General features: G+C 36.8%; 2 protein-coding genes across 3 annotated transcripts; one reads left to right on the forward strand and one right to left on the reverse strand.

Annotated features, from left to right (window-relative positions):
• Window positions 1–3282: 3282 nt before the first annotated feature.
• Window positions 3283–9284, reverse strand: LOC120491384 (keratin, type II cytoskeletal 8). The gene is made up of 9 exons (XM_039689170.2): window positions 8097–9284; window positions 6765–6973; window positions 6617–6677; window positions 6099–6194; window positions 5726–5890; window positions 5455–5580; window positions 5099–5319; window positions 4968–5011; window positions 3283–4845 (listed from the first exon to the last, which is right to left on the reverse strand). The coding sequence occupies exons 1-9, from the start codon at window positions 8373–8375 to the stop codon at window positions 4586–4588; spliced, it is 1461 nt and encodes a 486-aa protein (XP_039545104.2). The 5' UTR covers window positions 8376–9284; the 3' UTR covers window positions 3283–4585.
• An 8358-nt stretch (window positions 9285–17642) lies between these two features.
• krt18b (keratin 18b) lies at window positions 17643–21729 on the forward strand. 2 transcript variants are annotated; one of them, XM_039689182.2, is made up of 7 exons: window positions 17643–18189; window positions 19755–19837; window positions 20024–20180; window positions 20807–20971; window positions 21050–21175; window positions 21305–21538; window positions 21616–21729. In XM_039689182.2, exons 1-6 carry the CDS (start codon window positions 17749–17751, stop codon window positions 21527–21529), a joined length of 1197 nt encoding a protein of 398 aa, XP_039545116.2. In that variant the 5' UTR covers window positions 17643–17748; the 3' UTR covers window positions 21530–21538; window positions 21616–21729. The 2 variants fall into 2 exon arrangements, with proteins under 2 accessions (XP_039545116.2, XP_039545115.2); XM_039689181.2 differs by having other exon boundaries at window positions 17644–18189; window positions 21305–21525.
• Window positions 21730–22301: the final 572 nt, after the last annotated feature.

The raw sequence follows: 22301 nt of genomic DNA on the forward strand, positions 1-22301 counted from the left end.
TAAATTAAATTTCTCTGCTGGGAGAAATAAAAAAAATGAACAATATGTCCGCATAATGCTTTTGTCTCTGTGTGATCTTGCAAGCAACCTGTTCTGCCAACAAACCTCAACAGTTTTTCATGAGTACTTCTAAAAGTTTTAAGAACTTTGCATTTCCTCAACTATTTGTAGACAGAATAGGACAGCAGAGAGCAGGCAAGAAAGTGTCAAGCCATCAGCGTGTGCTCTGCCCACTGTGCAATGACAACACACTTTCGCCTCAATAAAAAATGAATGTATTTCTATGGTCAAAAGGAATTAAATACCAGCATGTCAGTAAATTGTATTATGTAAAGAAATTGTCCTTGTTTTGTTGATGTCGAAATGTGTGTTTTTGTTATATTTATGTAGAAGTGTTTCATGATCGTTGGGTGTAGGAAATTATTGTGGAAGTTTAAATGGCAGTGTTTTCTACATGCAACACAAAAGCTGTTAGTTGTGTCTAATGTAGACAACTGTGTGTAGCATTTTGCAAAAAGTTTGTTTTACAAATGCAAATAAAGTGTAAAGCATATTATAATGTGAAGATTAGGTATGCAGTGAATGGTTTCACTGAGTGGGTCTCAAGAACCACTTTTAGTGTGTAGGCACTAAATAAAAAGTAAAAGAGAGATACAAACACACTCCATTTTCGCATATTGGTGCAAGTTGCACGTATATGCATGCGTCTTTTGCAATTTCATGCAGTTTGTGTGTGTGTATGCGAAAGTGAAGTCAAGGTGTCAATTGAGTTCCTTTTGAAAATGTAAACATTTTTAAGAATGTTTTGATCGGTATCTCACAAATCTACTTGGAATGTGGTATATGTAATATGGCAGAATAGACCTGCCCACATTGAGTTATGGCAATATTTAATGAAGAAATAGATAATAGACAGATAAAAGATAAAAACAGCACACTTTCACTTTATGATAAAAAAAAAAAACATTAGACATTAGCCTACTGTAAATCTTTGCAGGTTTTTGGTTCTAAATGATTTATATTTTAAGTGTCTCTAATAGGCCTATGTTAAACTACCGTAAGTAACTACTAACTATACATATGTTTTTTGCAAACCTTGCAGGGGTCATTGTGAGTTAACGGAGGCACCCAAGCCCCCAAACATGTAACCTTGTCCTCAGTCCGGTGATAATTATGAATGATAATCTGGAAACAATTTATTACGTTAGTTGTTGTTGTAATATGGCAGATCGGAAATGAATGTCTTTAATTGTTTAATGCTCTGTAGCGTTATATGTAGGCTAAATAACTTTCCATTTATACATCAAACCCTCCCCACACATGAAACAAAAGTGCAACCATGCTATTTTAGCTTGTTTCTACAAGTCTCTGAGCTCTTTAACCTTGACTCATTTTTCACAGGAATCATATCACTGATCACAAAATTAGTGCTGTAACAGGTTAGTTACCGGGCAAGCTTAATGTGTAAAACCTTAAACAAGTTTGGGTGGTTTTTGTGCAAAGAATTATCGCTCACGAAATCTCATATTGCACTGTGATGGACTAGTGTTGGAAAACATTTTTGGCTTTTGCAAAATTGCAATTTAATTGCAAACTTTGTTTACTGTTACACTCTCCTTTTATATTTTTTATATGTGTTTTTAAATTTTTTTACAACTGCATGCTCTAGATGCTATATTCTCCATTTCTTTTACGTATGTCTATGTTCTCCAACTGTTTTTGAGGCAATTGTTTAATTTTACCAGAAGACTAGATGTTCTATCAATAGTTTGAAGATTTGGTTTTGTGTTTAAGGTTTTGAGAAAGTGGTTGATGTGTTTTAGCAATTTAGAAAAACTGCAAATTCTTATCCATAAATGGGAAATGAATTTAAGGAGCAATATGCGATAGAATAAGTGCTGATGTTTATGCAAGGTTGACCTGAGCATCAGCCCTGTAATCCCTTGAGTTTGTGTTGGTATCCTCAAAGAAAGTATCGGCCTGTTGATGCCTGCACAGAAAGAGAGAGACTGACATAGAGAGAGTGAGGAAAGAGAGAAGGTTGTTTAATTACTTGACAGGAGATTATAAAAAAAGTAATATGATATATCAATAAAAGGGAGGAGTGAAAGATCAAACAAAGAGAAACAAGAACAGATTACAGCTCTTGATAGCAAAAAGTCAGAGTGCATAAAGATGGATGTGTTGCAATGGGGGGGGGGGGGTGTAGGGGGGTGTAGATGGGATCTGAGTGGACTGGTTAGGTTGGTGTTTTTAAGGTGTGGTACAACTCAAGTAAGGTTAAACACCTACGACCGACATATGTCAAAATCAATCACCAAAATCAACCGTCCACTGAACTGTTGCTTGCTATGTTTGGTATTCTGCTACATTTTTCTTATCTCACCTTATCTGCTCATTATTGTATAACAAACCACATTACAATAACTGCTTTTTATCTCATCGCAATAATAACTTTTAATTGCACAGCTGGAGTCAATGAGGGCACATGAAACAAACATGAAAGCAACATAGCTCTGTGCATGTTGTGACAAGACTTGTGAGATTTCATTGCAACTTATTGAGACTTGTCCCCACCCCAAGGACAATTAATCACCACAAGGGCAGGTTTTACTTTTTAATTTTAACAATAGCCCTAGTTACAATTCTTATCATTCAACGTCAGGGATTTCGTCTGTGACTAACATCTTCGTGTTTATTAGGCTGCAGAAGTAACGTTAGGACAGAATAAGGCCATGTCATGTCATCATATTATTTGTTGATATTTTTTTAATTTATTAAATAAAAAAAAAACTTCACGAGTTTAGAGCTGTGGCTGTTTAAATAAGTGACCAGAGCTCTTACCTGACATAGCCTATAAAAGTGGGCAGTCGGCTATTCGAAGTTTCCGCGATTTGGCTCTATTTATTAATTATATATGTTATTGTTTTCGTCGGATACCATCATATCATATAAACCATTGTCGAAGATTGGTGCGCAGACGGTAGCTCAGGTAGGTCAAAACGCATGAGGAGAAGCGTTTCCCCTGGAATTTTTATAAAGGTTGTGTGAGAAAAAAACACAAATTTAGCAGATTAGGACGCGATTAAAATCGCAAAAGTAGGCCTACGTCTAAACACAAATTTCTCTAACCGTCCAAATAGGGCTATTGCCAGTTTCTTTTGTTTAATACATCATGGGTGCATAGACATAATAGACTGGGCCTATATAAGTTAATAGATTTGTAAAAGCAATTGCTTATTTCTAAAAATAATTCAATAGTGCAAAAATTATTGTGAAGGAGTAGGTTAGTCGGGTCTGAGCAGTTTGACTTTTACATCAGGTGTGGAGTCTAAATTCCCTTATAAGACCGCAAACCCGGCAATGTTAGCTAAAAGGGAAGGATGGCGCTATTAGCTGTCATAAATGCAGTTATTACCAGGATATCACATTTTCTTTAATATAATCGCCCATATTAGTCTGTGCAAAAGCATTATTTTTGTTAAAAAAGTAAGCAAGTGATTGAAATGTCTTGAGATAATTTTTTTTACATTATAAATTTTTTAAAGTTAAAAACTCCTTTTTTCTGTGCACAACCCCTCCTGTTGGTTAAGAATGGAAGTGCAATCAAGGTTCACTTTCAAAGTAAATTGCTGAACTGCAGACGTGTGAAAGCTCAAAGAAAGTTGTGTTGCATCACAGGTGTTTCCTATAGAGAAATCAATTGAAGGAATAGATACAATCTTGACCACTTCATTTGTATTCTAGCCTACTTCATAACTGACTGCCAAGGAGTGTCACCATGTTTTCCCAAGACATGTTACTGGATCGACATATTTTGTTGATTCTGGAACAAAATTCCTGTCATAAATCAAATCCTACTCCAAAACATACCTCTACCCATTACTTAAGATTAAAATCAAAAAGAAGTGATAGGTGAATAACACTAATGTAAAAAAACAACAAACCCTGGCTGAAAGCCTAAACTTGACATGAACTGTAAACTTGTCTCTCAAATCAGATTGATTGATTACAATGTTGTTCCAGAATCAACAAAGATGTCAATTCAGGAATGTCACAATCATTGTGCAATCAAGCAGACCCTATAAAGTCTTATATTATATGCTAGTACATTTTCTTCATATTTGGAACAAAAGTCTATTTCAGTGTTAGGCTTTCTAGACTAGAGTACATAAAATAAAATAAAGCATAAAGACTTCAAAACTCATGGTCGAAAATGTACTTAGGCCTATTTATTTTTTGCTCCATTCACTTTATTTGAATACAGGCCATAATCGTAATCAGAAAAGTGCACAAAGGATGTTTTTCCAATTGTTTTAATGTGCTTACAGTGACAAATATTAAGTCATTATTTTTAGTTATATGGAGCAAAGTGGAAATAAGAGAATATATTAGTTTGTCGTAGGGCCTTAAAAATATACAACACATCTAATATGATATACTGTAAAACTGAAATTCATTTTGATCTGCCACACCTTAGAAACAGATGCTAAACTCGACATGCTAATGGAGCCCAGGGGAGGGGGTGGAGGCAAACCTATAAAAATCTGATCCTGGGTACACGCGACAATCATCTGTTCTTCCTTCATTCAAAAACATCCTCCTCTAGTTTGCCTGCAGACATATCCATCACTTGCATTCTTCCCTCTATAGCTGCAATTTTGTTCTCACTGGTGTTGATGGTGGTCTTTGTGCTTTTGGTAACAGTGGTAGTGCTGCTGTCAAAGCTGCTAGCGCTGTCACCCTTAGCAATAGTGACCTCCTTCTTAACCAGACCTGTGTTTTGAACATCTTTCCCAGCACTTTGGGATGAGAAGTGGCTGCTTTCAAAGTCGTAGTTCAAAGCTAAGAAAAAATAAAATAAAACAGTCACAAATGCCATTCAAATGCAGCATTTTATACAGTATGTAGGTAGCTGATGTGAAATACATATAAAAGACACGGTTTATGTGCCTAAAGAAACTCACAGTTTGGTTTAGAGACGGAGAAAGTCTGGAATGAACCATACATTCTGTGAAGGAAAACACAAAAAGTACATGACGTCAATAAGTCCATTGTGATTCACTAAAGATTCATATTAGCTGCAAGCTGCACCCACCTGCTCTCCTCTCCTTCCAGGAGTTTTCGATATGTGGCGATCTCAATGTCCAGAGCCAGTTTGATGTTCATCAATGATTGGTATTCGCGCACCTGTCGAGCCATATCCTGTTTAGCTCTCAGAAGAGCTGCTTCCAGCTCCTGCAGACGGAGTTTTGCATCTTTCACAGCTAGTTCACCACGTTCTTCAGCCTCTTTGATCTGCACCTCATAGTTTGAATGCTAAAATAAGAGGAGACAAAAGATTACATCCTTCCCACATGAGACTTGAGATCAACTGGGATTAATTGAGAGCTCTGAGTATGCTGGGCATTGTTTACTGGCATTTTGACAGTTGGCCCTGAATAGAGTTCTTACCTGTCCCTTTATAAGTTCCATCTCAGAGTGAATACGTGCAATTATTCGGTTGTATTCAGCGATTTCAGCCTTTGTGCTTTTCAGGTCGTCCCCATGTTTGGTTGCCGTCAACTGCATTTCTTCATACTAACGTTTTATAGCAGACATGAACATTCATGCACAGACACATACACAAAAAATAGAGCATATTTAGAAAAGCTCATATATTACAATGCAATAAAATAAGCATGTTTAAAAATGTGTGATTTCTTACACAATAATGTTAACTCACCTTCTGTTGATACCAGCTCTCTGCTTCAGCACGAGTGCGGCTGGCAATGTCCTTATACTGAGCACGAACTTCAGCCACAATGGAGTCCATGTCCAGGTTTCTGCTATTGTCCATCTCTACAACAACTGACGTGTCCTTGATCTGAGACTGGAGCTCATGCAATTCCTATAAACATGGAACAAGAATTACTGAAAACACTCATTCTGAATCTTGTTTATGTGTCCATTTACCACTATTTTTTTTTTTTACATTGGTTTACATTGCTTACGCTCAATATGTTTTATAAGCTCTTATGAGTTTACTATCAGTTATCTGCAAAGTGAATATGTGACTGTAGGAAAAGATTTAGAAATGTGAAGGGAGTGAATGTTACCGCCTCGTAAATCTGCCAAAGGAAGTTGATCTGATTTGTTAGGCTATCCAATTTGCTTTCCAGCTCCACTTTATTCAGGTATGCATCATCAGCATCCTAACATAAACATAAAATAGTACAAAATATATTTCTAATTATAGAATCATGGTTTAGTTTTCAAACAAGTCAAAATTTTATGGCCTGGTTTCACAGACAGGGCTTAGAGCCTTAATTCAATTTTTTAAGACATATTTTAAGTGCAAGTTGCTTTCAGTTAAAACAGCTCAAACATGGATTTTAGTCTGGCTACACTCTAAAAATGCTGGGTTGTTTTAACCCAACTTTGGTTCAATATAGACAAACCCAAACATTGGGTTAAAATTTTAATTAAAAAAAATGTAACCCTATGGCTGGGTTTGTCCATATTTGACCCAAAGTTGGGTTAAAACAACCCAGTAATTTTTAGAGTGTAGTTTAAGCCTTGTCTGTGAAACCAGGGGTAAAAGTATTTGATCTGTGAGCACTTATTTTGTGCTGACCTTTTTAAGCAGCACAAATTCATTGTCAGAATCATTCCGTTTGTTAATTTCATCTTCATACCTGAGGACAAATGTACAAAGTTTGTATATTTAAACTCTTTAATGTACAAAAACGCAAGATTGGTGCAGATGTTTCCAATGCTCTCACTTGGTCTTGAAGCTTTCTACCAGGCTGGTCATGTCCTGCAGCCCGGACTCCAGACGCAGCTTCTCATTAGCCATACCATCCAGCTGTCTGCGCAGGTTAGCAATGTAGCTCTCAAACATACGATCAATGCTGGATTGGCGGCTGGTCTGTTCCTGTAGGAGACTCCACTTAGTCTCCAGCATCTTGTTCTGCTGTTCCAGGAAGCGCACCTGGGGAAAGACAAGAAGAAAGTGAATTTACAGGTTTCGTATGATAAAATATAACGTACGCTTATGGGTAGTTGACAAATAACATGGACATTAACTTAACGTTTTTTTCAACACTTCAAAATTTAGATAAAATTTTGTATAAACCTTTGTCACGGTGTGTTGAATTTAACACGAATGACATCAAGGCTGTGTGTGAGTCATTCCAATGGCACAAACCTAGATGAAAAATGTCATTTTCATATCCTATGACTATCAGAACTGTTTTATGGAGTTTATATCCATGAGTGTTTCCTCAGCTGAGCAATTGTTATGTTAAACAAAAGTAACTGTGCTTCTCTGTATACTTCACTGTAAAAAAAATATTGTTGGTTTAACTTAAAAAATTAAGTAACCTGGTTGCCTTAAAATTTTAAGTTCATTGAAATGAAAAAAAAAATGAGTTTATACAATGAAGGAGATTGATTTAATCATCAGAAACTCAAAATATTATGTTATCTGAACCACATAAATTATTTAAGTTGATTTGACTAAAGAAAAAATGTTGTGGTATCAACATGTCAATATGTGAACATATTTTTATCTTTACTTACGTATATGGATTTATTTTTAGATAGCTAGTGTAACTGGTCACTATTTAAGAAAAAAAAATATTTTTTTGCCAATCAATTTTTTTTTTAAATTCATTTAAATAGTCATGCAGAGTTTCAAATGAAATGTTAAATGCAGCCTACTGTAAGTGCATGTCTCTCTGTCCTTTATACCTCACAGATTATATGAGTTCAAAGAAGTGTGCACAGATAGGTGTGTGTGTTTTCAATAAAGGCATGTAAGGGAGCGGCCGTTGCACCTGATAGTAAACTGATATTGCCCCAAAAAATGACAAAGGTGTGTTTATGGCAGAGAATGGACATTGCCCCTTCAGGTAAGTCAGTAAATTGGGGGTCCTGATAATATATGACACTGATAGGACCGGACCTACTATTACTGACGTATTATCACAACCACACTTCCTCACACCAGCAAGCATATGAACCACACACATGCATGGATTCGGTTAGAAGTGAAAATACAAAAGGTCCATGCAAAAGGTCAAAATGAAGACAAGATGAAGGAAGTAACTTACTTTGTCAATAAACGAAGCAAAACGGTTGTTGAGCGTCTTGATTTGCTCTTTCTCATCAGTCCTAATGGCCTGGATGTTTGGGTCAATCCCCAGGTTCAGAGGTGCCAGAAGACTTTCATTGACCTTTACAGCTGTAATTGGAGGGCAGAGAACAGGACTGGAGCCCCAACCTTCCCTCGAAACCATCCCTGAACGGGCGAGGGGGGTCCGCCTGTTGCTCCTCACACTCGCTGAGGATTGACTGCTGAAAGACTGCACGGTTTTCTTCGTGTGCAGCATCTCTGGACAACACAGAAGTCAGAGTTGGAGAGGACGGAGAGTTGAGGGGTCCGAGTGGTGGGATGACAGCCGTGCCCTCAAACTCTTATATGGAGTGCGGGGAGTGGCTCAAGACCAGCTTATTGGTCAAAAAACTATTTTCAAGATATGAATGGAGAGTTATGGGGTTGAACGTCAAAAGGACAATCGTACAGTTATACATTAACTGCTTCACTTAGATCCCTGAGCAAAGGGGAAATGCTTAGAATACTTCAAAACACGTTTTTTTGGGTGAAATCTGAACACGCTAAAATTAAAAAAACAAAAAACAAATCTATACTTTTTCTTTGCATACGTAATTGATATAAGAGCACAGAAGCAGTAGATCCAGGATCAGCCAATCAGAGAAAACTAATCAAAGACCAGCCAAAAATATCACGTCAGTTATTAAGAATCAAAAATCCTATAACTGTACAAAATAAAGTGTATAACATTTCATGAGTGCATAACCAGTATATGAGTCTTCACTTATGATATTTGACAGCTTTAGTTCTATATCCACCCTCTTAGAATGGATCATTAATTGCTGACTTGAGCCTGTCCCCACTATCAACAAATGCAAAAATAATTACCCTTTAAACTCATTATAAAAACCAGTCTGATTTCTCCTCGAGCCGCCTCCATACAAACTTATTGTACTTTTCCAGAAGCAAAAGGCAAAATGGGTTGATCCATCCAACTTGTAAAGATAACAGTCCAAGACTTTCAACTGCTGGGTGCATATTTCTGACTAAGTTACAGTCTAATCGCAGCCAACCCTTTAACTGTGACTTTAAAGAAGATATCAAGAATGTTGGTAACCAAGGAGTTTTGGTTCCTACACTGTAGGTTTAACTTAAATTAAGTAACCTGGTTGCATTGAAATGGAAAAATTGAGTTAATACAATGAAGGAGATTGATTTAATCACCTGAAACTCAAAATATTATGTTATCTGAACTACATAAATTATTTAAGTTGATTTGACAAAAGAAAAAATGTTGTGATAACAAATCATGAAAATATCATATAGACAAACAATGTAATGAAAGTTAATGGGAACTGAAACTGTTTGATTACCAACATTGTTTAAAATATCAACTTTTGAGTTCAGCAGAAGAAAGAAATGCATAAACATTTGCAACAACATGAGAGTGAGTAAACGCTGACAACATTTTCATTAGTAGATAGACTATCCCTTTAAATATAACAGCTTACCCTTTCTACCAATCCACAACCCTTATTCTACTAACCCTGACAGTCTACGAATACTCCAATGAGAGTTATAGTTGATGTAGGTAAGAGATATTTATAGTCAACAGAATGTCTAAAGGGCACCATTGAAATAAAGGGTATACCTAAGTTATGGCCTTTAAGGCAATATTTGATATTTATATTCATTATGTACGTGTATCATGGTCTTGTTGCTGAATTTATAGGGGAGAGGTCTATGTACTTTTGTCATAAAAATGTCTAAATCTTTTGTTCCCCTTTTTCTGAAGGTCACATGCCGCTGAAGACACATTTCAGTTCTCCTCTGCTAATGCAGGTTAAGTTTTTCTTTTTACAGTCTTTTTTTATACAGTAGGTGAGAGAAAACTTACTGCACTGAGTGATTGTGAGCGGCTTGTCATGACATTAGAAAAAAAAAAAATGATACCGGGTGTTTGCCGTGTAGACAGACAGTAGTAGACGTGGCACTCGCTTGTAAGATTAGATATAAATGTGCAATAACTGTAACTTTTGCTATAGCGAGGAGGAATCTCTACTGTACATTGTCAGACAGACTCTTCATAGGAACTCGAGCTGAACTCAACAAATAACTTGTATGCAAACTGTATGTGATAAGATGTGACAGTCTAGACATATGACAAAATGAGAAATTATGAGAAACAAAAATTGCATTTTACAGGAAAATTGCAAGTTATTGGCAGCACAATGCAAGACTATGCATAGCAGCAGGGACTAACTGCCACATTATCAACATTCACAATAGTCTACAAAGAAACCCATGTAACAACATAGTCGGTAAGGAATTCTCGGTTAAGTCGGTTAATTTTCTCTGGAATTATTGATTAAACATGATTACACAAAAAAATCAATAAACAAAGTACAACATAACTGCAAATCTATTATCTGGCAGACACCATTAAGAAGTAAATACTGTAGTCCTGACATACAGTATCAGACACTCAGTCACCTCTCAGCAAATACACACACAGCCTGTAAAACTAATTAATTAATAAAATTATAACATATAATTTGACTTATTTTATTCTGGAAGAATATATTAATTCATTATTGATGAACAATAGTTATATTAATAATTGATAGTAAATTCACTGTGCTTCTAAATAAACCACAGAGGGGAGTATAACATTAAAGGATTAGTTCACTTTTGAAAAAACTTTTGCTGATAATTTACTCACCCTCATGTCATCCAAGATGTCCATGTCTTTCTTTCCTCAGTCGAAAAGAAATTTAGGTTTTTGATGAAAACATTCCAGGATTTTTCTCCATATAATGGACTTCAATGGGAACCGGATGCTTCAAGGTCCAAAAGACAGTTAATAACTGTTTCAGATGCAGCTTCAAATGTCTTTAAACGACACCAAACGATGAATAAGGGTCTTATCATGCGAAACGATCGGTTATTTCAAAACTTATTCCAAAAATGTAACTTTTCTAAGGACAAATGCTAGCCTTGCTCTATTCTGTGAGGCGCGTTTGCAACGTCACGTAATACGTAATTACGTTCAAAAGGTCACGGGCGACGTAGCCGAAAGTACAGAGTCAGTGTTTACAAGTTGAACGCATAGGTTGAACGTGCAAACTAGCTCAAACACCGTTTACAAAAAAAGGAATTAAAAGGAAAAACAGCGATGTCGGACGATTTTGATTCTGTACTTCCGGCTACGTCGCCCGTGACCTTTTGAACGTAATTACGTATTACGTGACGTTACAAACGCGCCTCAGAGAATATAGCAAGGCTAGCATTTGTCCTTAGAAAAGTTACATTTTTGGAATAAGTTTTGAAATAACCGATCGTTTCGCATGATTAGACCCTTATTCATCGTCTGGTGTCGTTTAAAGACATTTGAAGCTGCATCTGAAACTGTTAACACTTTTGGCCCTTGAACCATCCGGTTCCCATTGAAGTCCATTATATGGAGAAAAATCCTGGAATGTTTTCATCAAAAACCTAAATTTCTTTTCGACTGAGGAAAGAAAGACATGGACATCTTGGATGACATGGGGGTGAGTAAATTATCAGCAAAAGTTTTTTCAAAAGTGAACTAATCCTTTAAGTAAAATGGGCATGGACAAGACACAGATAGATAATACACAAAATTCTCCTTGAGGGCTTTCTTCTGTTTCATAATACTGATGATTCCTGGAATGCGTTTCAATCACTTTCATTCGTCTAAGAGTGCAACAACCACAAACAAGCCCAAACCAGCAGCTAGCCATTGGTGACCTGTTGTTGCTGGCTTGAGGCATGAGTTTTCAGCAGTATAATTCTGGTTGTACTCTTCATGCGCATTGTCTGCATTTCTGTCATATAAAAGAAAGGGCGTGGTGTCTTGAAGGCAAAAACAAGTGGCTGTCGTTAAAACAGATTTTTTAAAAGAAGAATTGCACCTCAACTGGTTCTCCCTTTCGAGGCACCAGGGGGTAAATCTAGGCTATGACAACACTTATAAGAAATAACTGAGTGACAAGCGGTGTGAAGGCAGGCATAACATCTGTTTGCTTTTGGATAAATGTTTCACCAAAGGAGAAAGCCTTCTTTGTAAGTACAAGTTGCTGAACTGAAGGAGGGAGATGTTTTACATAAACAGTACTCAGGTGAGTGAAAACATAGGTGAACACAGACAATGGAGGAGTTGTGTTAATGGGCATAATAGACAAAGGCAATTTTAATACAGCCTACCACATCTATGCCACAGTGGAAACGGTTGCAAAACAATAAAATACAGTAAGCAATCTGAAAATATGTAATGTTGGATGCCTGCAATTAACATGTAGCAAATGCAAGCATTAGCGGAGTGAAATGTAGAATAGAATTAATATCTCTGAAGATGGATATAAATGCTCTGAGCCAGTGAATCATGAGAGAAAAACTGTCCGAGAGCTGAAGTGGAAAAGAAGTTAAGCAAAAACATGTGCTAGTGGTGAACTAACGACATTCTAGTCAATCTGTTTTGTGTTTCCCCAGTTTGTGGTGGATTTGAGCACTCTCTAGTGGCGAAGTCTCGAATTGCATTTTGTCTACAGAGCACAAACAGAAGATTGACAGTTGAAGGATTTTTGGTTGGTTAAAGTAGGAGTTTAGGTTTAGCTGGTTAGCAAGGGCTAAATAACAATTTTAGATTTAAATTTTAGAAAAAGCAACTTTCTCCATTTACAGCCATTCAAAAATTAGTATATATATGCTAAACAAAAAATATTTTTGCAAGCAACAGAATTCCATGAATTTAAAGAAGAGGGAAGGTTTTTGTCTGTGTGCACTCTTGCGGTGCTATTCAGTGTTGTCAGGACAGCATTTTCCTATAGCTTCACCCTCTTTTGCCTTCTCACCAACTGAATTAGGCCAATCATGAAAATTATTTCTTAATCTGCTGAGAAAATTAATCTAAATGTAGCATGTCGCAGGGTGTGTGTTCCACTAATCCATCATAACATCTGACCTCATCCGAACCAATCACAGCCTTCTATCTTTGCTTATAAGATGACTCATGTATAAGTCAAGTAAAAATCTCATTGACATTTAAAATAACATTGCAATGTCTTTATATAAAATACTAAGTTGAAATAAAAGATTAACCTTTGATGCATGTATGATGTTTCTGAGTGCACATTTAAAAATGGTATCAAACTACAGCTTTTTTTCTTATGCAAAAAGAAATAATGATTTGCCTATAATTAGCATATCATATAGGTCATCATGCCACACATTCCCTTTACAAAGAGTTTATCATATTCTGCCCTATTAATAATTTCTGACTATTGTTTTATGATAGAACCCTTGTCTTTACTTTCTCATTCCACTCACTTATAAACTAGTGTTAAAAAGTTTGGGTTTGGTATTTTTTTTTTCTCTTATCGTTCTTATGCATTTATCTGATTTAAAAAAGTAATAAAAAAAGTAATATTGTGAAATATTATTACAATTTGAAATCAATTTTTTTTAATTTTAATTATTTTAAAAGCGTAATATATCCCTGTGATTCCAGTCTTCAGTGTCACACGATCCTTCAAAAATCATTGTAATATGCTGATTTAGTCCTGAGCAACACCGTTATTGGAACTATCCTTCGTCACAAATGGATGCGCATGAATGCTCAAGGCCCATTTTGTATTATTATCAACGTTGAGAACAGTTATGGTGCTTGATATTTTTTTAATGCTCTTTTGCTAGCTAAAACACACTCTACAAAATTTGCTGGTTTGGTGGTGAGTAAGAAAAGGAAAAATAAATTCTGATTGCAGTTTCCCCTTACTGAAGGATTCAGCTTTTCCTTTCCTTGTTCTTTTCATTATACTTTTTTTTTAACTTTCCTGAGTATGCCCGAGTTGCAAATAATGTAAAGCAGAAGGTGACTGGGTGGAAACACGAAAAAAAAAATAATAATAATAAAAAAAACACAAACACAAAAGAGTAATAAAAAGTTGATTTCATTATGATTTGCCAAGGACATTCACTTCATTCTTGCTACATCCTGTCGAGGTAATTGCATGCAGTTTCATCTGGAAATGGGTGCAACTGAACTAAAAATTCCACCCTTTTCAAATGAGACACATTAAAAAATAGTCTAAAAGGATTCATAAATGTATGTAAATCTGACCCTGTTGGTTAAGTGATAAGCCTAAAACTGCATTCCATTCATGTAACTGAGAAATAAAGCATGCACGTTTGTGGGTGAGAGAAATAAATAACGAAAAAGTGTATAGAAGTGGGGGTGGTCACATGTTGTAAAAGGGGGCAGGGTGGTGGAATTCCTTCACTGTGGAGTGTGACTCACTGTCCCTCTATTTTCCAGCTTTTCCTCTAACTTTCTGCCAGATGTGGCTGCCAACTTTTCATTAGACTCTTCATTTGTAAACCGTGATGGCTTGTCTGTGCTCTGCAAACCTTATCAACACAAGGAAGTTCTTTGTTCAGACATGTGACATCCACTAAGCTACTGACTGGAAAGAATTCAATAATGAAGTGAGAAAAAGGCTGTAAACAGAATTTCTTATGATCAGCGTTCTATCCTCCTGATTTAAGTGATGACTCTCAACATGACTATTGTTGGTGTGCACAGCGCATTGGTGGTGATGTAGCCACAAAAAAGGAAACGAAAATGTTGCTAGGAAACAACAAAACACACACATAAGGTTGCCATGTGTATGATTGAAACAAACACTCAGTTTGGTGTACTTCCGTGCAAATAAACCAAAAGCTTTAGCTGGAGAGCATGCAGGGGACTTAAAGCATGAAGAAGAGAGAAGAAAGAAGAGAGGGTTGAACAAACCATGCACTTTTCCCCTGCAGGGCAGTTTGTGATTTGTATTCGGAGCTCTCAGAAATCATGGGATGGATGACTCATCTGGTAACCAAAGCTCCCTGGAATCTATGGACATTCCATCCAAACAAAGACTGCAGATCGCACTTTTGACAGAGAAAGTACTATAGCCACAGACGAGATGCAGTTAGCATTAGCATTCTGATTCAAGTCAGAGATACATTCCATGAAATCAATGACATCAATTCATGTATCAATTCATACATCACAGGTATTTTGAGCTGCGCTTGTTTAATCAAAAAAGTGCGCCACGATTTGTTCCTTGATGCCCATTAAACGTTTGTAGCAATTTACAAACATAGTGAGAGTACTAAAAAAATCATACAATACAAGTAGGCTACTGCTGAGATCACTGAACTCAAGAAAAGTTTGTTAAACTTTATGTTAAACTGTAAATGCATGAATGTTTCGCCAATCATTATTACATATTCGGGTCTTTAGTGACCCAGATATGGATGGATCTCTTAGTATAAAACTTCCTGATATTTGAATATCAATTACAAAGTAATAAAATAAAGCACACTTCGTTAAAATTTTGGAACTCTGAAAGATTCAATTTGAGCTGATGCTTTTTACTATCACCACTGTCCTCGGCCGAGCTCGTTTCCCAGTACATTCAGCATCCGGCTCATATTCGCAATCTCAACCATTATTCTCAAAATTATCCTTGTCAGTGTCTTCAAAATCCAAAATCTGATCACTGACAGCTTCTTTACCAGATCCACCATCAAGAGCAAGATTCCATACAGTACTTACTCTGCTTTAGCCTAAATAACTGAGCCATTTGATGTTTTGCTGACTTAAGTATTCTTTTGTTTATGCCTGCAGTAATTATGAGTGAAACATTACGTCATTGTTCTGTATCAGACATTGCCACCTTGAGGAATAAAGATTGATTGTACTTGAGTCATCAGAGATTCAACTATTGTTACGCAGAAAAAAAAAATACTTACACTATTACCAACCTCGGGTCCATAGCGACCCTGTACCTTTTACAAAAATTTAATTAGAAAAGAGCCATTCATTCATAATTTTTTTCTTAAAAGAAAGAAAGAGAGAGAAGGAGAGAAAGAAAGAAAGAAAGAAAGAAAGAAAGAAAGAAAGAAAGAAAGAAAGAAAGAAAGAAAGAAAGAAAGAAAGATCATTTTTCAAAAATGCTTTTTGAAAACTCATGTTTCTTTCATCTCCTAGGTGTGTTAGGCCTCTGGGTGTCTTGTTCTTTGGATCACAGGCATTTCAAAGCAACATCTTCATCACAACAATTAGCTGTGTGTGTGTTTTTTTGTTTTGTTTTTTGTCCTAAAATTTCAAATCCATAAAATTAAGGTCAATGTGGTCCAATTGTTTTGAGGATGAGTCAATTATGACAATTTTGGGTGAGGTATCCCTTTAAGAATTTGAGTTATTTTATTTTATTTATTTATTTTGTTTAAGGCTGGGTTCATGCTGTACATTTTTTCAATCCTTTATAATTGTTGCATGTTAGACTGTTAAATATGATCCTAATGAGATCTGTAAAAGCCATGGCATACTGTGCAACGTCAACAGTATTTTACTCTTCATCACCAAGTTTTGCATTACATCAAGAAATCTCTTCTGAATTTGGTCTCAAACAGCAAAATTGCTACCAAAATTGTTAAGTTTAAACCTGGTAAGTAGAGTTTCACACTGTTCCTTATTCACTGAACTCAAAACATTCAGACATTATCTTGAGGTTTTGCCTTAACAACCTTGTTTTTGTACAACTCCCAATTTAGAGTGTTTAGACTTTATCAATGTTTTTTAAACATAGCACATCACATATTTGGACAGTTATGTCATTTTGAGCAGGACCTTAAAAGGCCAAAAGCAAGTGAAACTATTTGTAGCACTGCAGTTTTCAAAAATAGTAGTAGTTTTAGATGTTTTAAATGGATAATTCAGCCAAAATATTAAAATTCTCATTTTCGTTCCACACCAGTATGACTTACTTTCTTCTGTGAAACGAAATATATAGCGTGTGTGTGTGTGTGTGTGTGTACAATAAAGGTCAATGTGGTCCAATGTTGTTTTGAGGATGAGTAAATTATGACATTTTTGGCTGAACTATCCCTTTAAGAACCTGATTTAAAATCCAATTCACATGTGGCCATTCTTTTGAGAAAATGCACACATAGGTGTTGCCTATCCCAAAGGTGCCTGAACAAAACCCACTGTTCTTCTCAGTTGGATTTGTCATTTAAGCTTTCACAAAAGCATTGTGAGACTGAAAGCACAAAATGAGCCAGATCTCAAGGCTGTATCCTGTTGCAGTATGCATCTATGGCCGGGGTCAGAGGAGCTCAGGGACTGGGTTCATAGACTAAAAATGCTGTTTTTTTTTTGTTTTTTTTTAACCCACATTTGGGTCATATAAGGACAAAACAAAATGTTGGGTTAAAAATAACATTTAAAATGTTAACCCAACTTCAACTTTCACTTTCAACGGTAAATTTGGTTCTATATTTGAGAGCCCAGCATTTTTTAGAGTGTATGGAGGGAGGTAGAGGGGTGAGATAGGAGGGAGAAAGGATGTGGGAAGGGCGTTAGAGAACACAGGGAAAAAAAGAAAGGGAAAAAACGGACCATGTGGGCAGGGTCTTAGCTGGTCAGTGTGTGTGTGAGTCAGAGAGAGAAAAGGAGGAACAGAAAGAGTTTAGTGGGGGTATATAAGCGGCACAGTTCTCTTCCTGTGGCTTTTAAGGGTTGACTTCCCTCAGCGTACACTCATATTCTCGTGCAGCCAGTACTTCACTTCTCGACCACCATGAGCTTCTACGCACCTCAGGCCTCTCACATGTCCTTCACCCGCTCTGTGCCCGCACACCGTGCTGCAAGTACGTATGGTGGGGCAGGTGGACAGGGCACCAGGATCTCATCCGTCTCTTCCATGTCTCTCCGTTCGGCACCTAGAAGCGGTGGCCTTACCTCTTCCTCGGCCTTCAAGGTGAGCTCAGCCGGCATGGGTGCTGGTGTAGGGGGTTCCCTCAGGGCCGGTGCTGGCTCCTCAGGGGCCCAAATGGGCAATGAGAAAGGCCAGATGCAGAATTTAAATGACCGTTTGGCCACTTACCTGGAAACGGTGCGCAGGCTGGAGCAGGAGAACAGCAAACTGGAGATGAAGATCAGAGAGGCCCTGGAGAAAGGTGGACCAGAAACTCGCGACTACAGCAAGTACAACGCCATCCTGGATGACCTGAGGAGGAAGGTGAGAGACAGAGTTGGGTTTATATGCTTTCCATGTGTGGGGGTTTTCAAGCTGCAAAAGGAAGCAATTGAGAGTTTGAGAAAGAGCAGGCAGTTATTTATGTTAGGAGGAAGAGATACCAGATGTTTTGAACTAAAAAGAACATCATAATCAAAACTTAGCAGTAATGTAAAAGTTTTGCCTAAGCAGAAAATGTTATATTTTATGTCATTTTATATTTTATTTTCAACAAAATACAATTCCTATAGTGTAGTGTACTAGACATCTTGCAATTTATGGTATGTAATTTATGGTATGTAAATGTATATAAAATAATATAACATAATTTAGTAAATTTACAACAAAAATTATTTTCGTTTAGTTTGTTTTTTAAAGTTTGTGTGGATTTTAAACCAATGAAAACTATGTGGGTTTTTTGTTGTTTGTTTGCCACCAAAATCTGAACTTCATGTCTTAAGAATATCTTAACAAAAAATGTGTTCATGAGAACCCTTCAGTGAAATAAAAACCCATGATCAGATTTCTGTACATCTCAATGGAGGGTGTGGCACACGCCCTGTTCTCTCTCTCTCTCTCTCTCTCTCTCTCTCTCTCTCTCTCTCTCTCTCTCTCTCTCTCTCTCTCTCTCTCTCTCTCTCTCTCTCTCTCTCTCTCTCTCTCTCTCTCTCTCTCTCTTCTTTCTTTTGTACTTGTTCTGCTTTTCATTATGCATTATGGTTACTACAAGAAAAATCTATGCCACCATGACATTGGTCACAATTGTTTCTAAAACATTAGAAGTATGTTTGACGGACTATAGCCAGCTGAAACTTCCTACAGAGTCTCTAAGTAGAGTCATAATGCAAAACAGATGTTGGATGAGCAATCGCACACACGCTCATGCACCCACACACAACAGCACTCTCGCACAACAAGAATGTAATGAAGAACTGCAACATTTTTAGCAGATGTGGCTTAGTCATAACAAAACATTTAGAGTTCAGAAATGTCTAATCTTTTCCTCAATTCCACAAATACTGAAAACTGAGCTGAGAAATAAAAACTTAAACTAAGATGAATTATTACTATATTCTTAATTTAGGAAAATACATTTTACTATAAATGTTATTGCATAAGTAGAAGCGCATAACATGCAACCAGTGCAGGATGTGGCACACAAACTTTATAGGAGTTATTGTTTTATAACTTCTATTTCAAATGTTCTGCTCTACAGACATATTACAGTATATCCAGATTCCAGACATACATACATTCTCTCACACGCACACATCAAACATATAGCGATAAAATGCTTTCTGCCTTTTTTTTTTCATATTTTATAGTCTTACTCAATCAGTCCATTTAATGCTTCAGAATTTCATAAAGAAATTTAATTCAGTAAAGCAAAATATGATTCCAGGTAATTACTTGATTAGATAAGACCTCAAACGTCTAAACCTCATTCCAAGAACGCTGTAATTAAAACCATCTGACAAATCTTATCTTTCCCTACAGAAAAAAAAGATGGATGGATGTCAAAAACAGGGTTTTTTTTTGGTGAAATATGTGCTTTGTTTTGCCTGTAGGTGTTTGATGCCACTTTGGACAATGCTGGTTTTGTTCTGCAGATTGACAACGCTCGTCTGGCTGTAGATGACTTCAGAGTCAAGTGAGCTTCCATTATTACACCACACCACAAGCATTTTAACTCAAAACCAAGTGAACATGCTTCTGAGAATGTAGTCATTTTTAGAATTACATAATTGAGATTACACATGGATGATGGAGGACTGTTGACATGCACACAGAAACATTGTAGTGAATTACTTTTAAGATGTTTATGTGTGTGTTATAGGTTTGAGAATGAGATGGCCATCAGGCAGTCTGTGGAAGGAGATATTGCAGGTCTGAAGAAGGTCATTGATGACACCAATATTGGACGCCTGAATGTGGAGGGTGAAATTGAGTCTTTGAAAGAAGAGCTCGTCTTCCTCAAGAAAAACCATGAAAATGTAAACAACCATTGCACGACCCACTTAACACACACAGAAAGATATTCTCAGAATAAACTTAAAAACCCCATGACGTGAATAAATGTAAACATTTATTGTGTAAGCGTTTGGATTTATAACTTGCTGACTGATCTCATGAAATGGCGTCTGTATGACATGCCAATTAGTATTTCCATTTTTGGCTTTTCAGCGTGTTTATGAACGCCGTTGACTTAATATTACATTACTGTATAAATAAATATAGGACCTAGCCCAACCCCGTCCCTAAACCTACTCATCACTGGGGTTAATACCATTTATGAGTGTTCCCTACCATCCTATTGTAGAAAAAAATATCGCTCCCCAAATGTAGATCTACATTTTGCTTCGTTTCGCTCTAACATTTAACGGCGAAGACATACACGCGGATAGCTCAAAATGCGAATAGATAACACGCCTCTTCAATTGTAAGTGGCGTGTATGTTTACGCAAAAGTCATCATGCCATGTTGAAAAGACAACACAAAACGTCATGCGGGCTTTAAATTGATCACAGTCTGTTTTTACTTCAACAACATAAACATGATCGGAATTCAGAAAAGGCATACTCCAAGTGTCTCAGATTTCTTTTCTGTTCAACTTTGGCAGGAAGTTGGGGACTTGCGAAACCAGATCTCACAGTCAGGTGTTCAGGTGGATGTTGATGCACCCAAAGGACAGGATATGGCTCAAGTGATGGAAGATATGAGGGCTAACTATGAAAAGCTAGCTCTCAAAAATGCAGAAGAACTCAAAATGTGGCACGAATCCCAGGTACAGAAGCCTTGATAACTACATGACATGATCTAACAAACTAAACCAAAACCTAACCATCAAACTCTTTCTCCTTAGATATCAGATGTTCAGGTGCAGGTCGCTCAGAACACAGAGGCATTACAAGGAGCTCAGATGGAGGTTAATGACCTTCGGCGACAGATGCAAACACTACAAATAGAGCTCGCATCCCAACAAAGCCTGGTAACGTGCACATACATGCCACTTTAGGAATGTTTTAGATTTCAGATATCATATTTCAGATCTATAAAAGCTGAACTTTTCATAAAATAATAAATTCATGTTGAAAATATATGATGCCAAACTTTCTAGAAAGCGTCACTTGAAGATACCCTGCGGAACACAGAGCAGCGTTCAAATGCAGAGATGGAGAAGTACAATAACATCATTCTGCAGTTTGAAGCTGAGCTGGGACAGCTGAGGTCAAATATCACAGAGCAGGGTCAGGAATATGAAGCCCTGCTTAATATGAAGATGAAACTGGAAGCCGAGATCAGCACTTACAAGAAACTTCTAGATGGGGAAGACTTCAAGTAAAGACATAAAGTAAAACTTTAGTTGTTATATTTTACAGTGAATCATACATGCACACTCACTGAATCTGATTTTTCTTTGTTTTTTAGACTCCAGGATGCACTAGACGGCCGAGACTGATGTTGCAAGCGCCAATCTTGAAGAGCAGACCACAGAATGTGGGCTAAACGACTCATCAAATAAAGTTACAATTTTAGACAGCATTCACATCGAAAACTCGTGGCAAATCTTTATCATTTGAAAGTCCCTTTCCAATATGTCTAGACACAACAAATGTAGGTTTTATTTGGTTGTCATTTACAGGTTAATTATTACTTTACGTCAACAAAGCCCGTTCCAACCTACAGTCTAATTTAACACATACAATAAGAGTTACAGAACAACAGAGGCAGCTTTTTAAACATTGAGTATCTTTGAGTCTTTATAATACACAATCCCATGTCATTGCACATTTATACAGTAAACCTAACCATACGATTAAATGTGTAGAGAAATGTGAACTTCTCTCAAGTCAAGGTAGTAATGAAATACATATGTGCTTTGTGAAATTTGTAAAAGTGAAATTTGGAATCAAGCAAACACATGGTACAACGGTTTCCTCTGTGAAGTTGCAGTTTTGTCCACTAGATTGAATGGCTCTTAGTGAGCATAAATGGGTCCTACAAGATGGTGTATTTCACACACAAATACATTAAACTCAAATTTTAGTAGAGTAAGTCTAGCTACTGCTCATTATTCAGTGTACTCATATATTCCAAATGAAACAAACCCTATC

Source organism: Pimephales promelas, chromosome 8, assembly GCF_988280905.1.
Source record: "Pimephales promelas chromosome 8, fPimPro1.hap1.1, whole genome shotgun sequence".
Classification (NCBI taxonomy): domain Eukaryota; kingdom Metazoa; phylum Chordata; class Actinopteri; order Cypriniformes; family Leuciscidae; genus Pimephales; species Pimephales promelas.

What these genes read in the sequence shown, in the direction of transcription:
- LOC120491384 (XM_039689170.2), bottom strand. Translation starts at nt 8,375, where the DNA reads ATGCTGCACACGAAGAAAACCGTGCAGTCTTTCAGCAGTCAATCCTCA. An exon ending in TGGAACTTATAAAGGGACAG is followed by an intron (nt 5,320 to 5,454) that starts GTAAGAACTCTA and finishes CTCTTATTTTAG; the next exon opens with CATTCAAACTATGAGGTGCA. An exon ending in CTGGAAGGAGAGGAGAGCAG is followed by an intron (nt 5,012 to 5,098) that starts GTGGGTGCAGCT and finishes TTTCCTTCACAG; the next exon opens with AATGTATGGTTCATTCCAGA.
- krt18b (XM_039689181.2), top strand. Translation starts at nt 17,749, where the DNA reads ATGAGCTTCTACGCACCTCAGGCCTCTCACATGTCCTTCACCCGCTCT. An exon ending in TGGATGACCTGAGGAGGAAG is followed by an intron (nt 18,190 to 19,754) that starts GTGAGAGACAGA and finishes TTTTGCCTGTAG; the next exon opens with GTGTTTGATGCCACTTTGGA. An exon ending in CTAGATGGGGAAGACTTCAA is followed by an intron (nt 21,526 to 21,615) that starts GTAAAGACATAA and finishes TTTGTTTTTTAG; the next exon opens with ACTCCAGGATGCACTAGACG.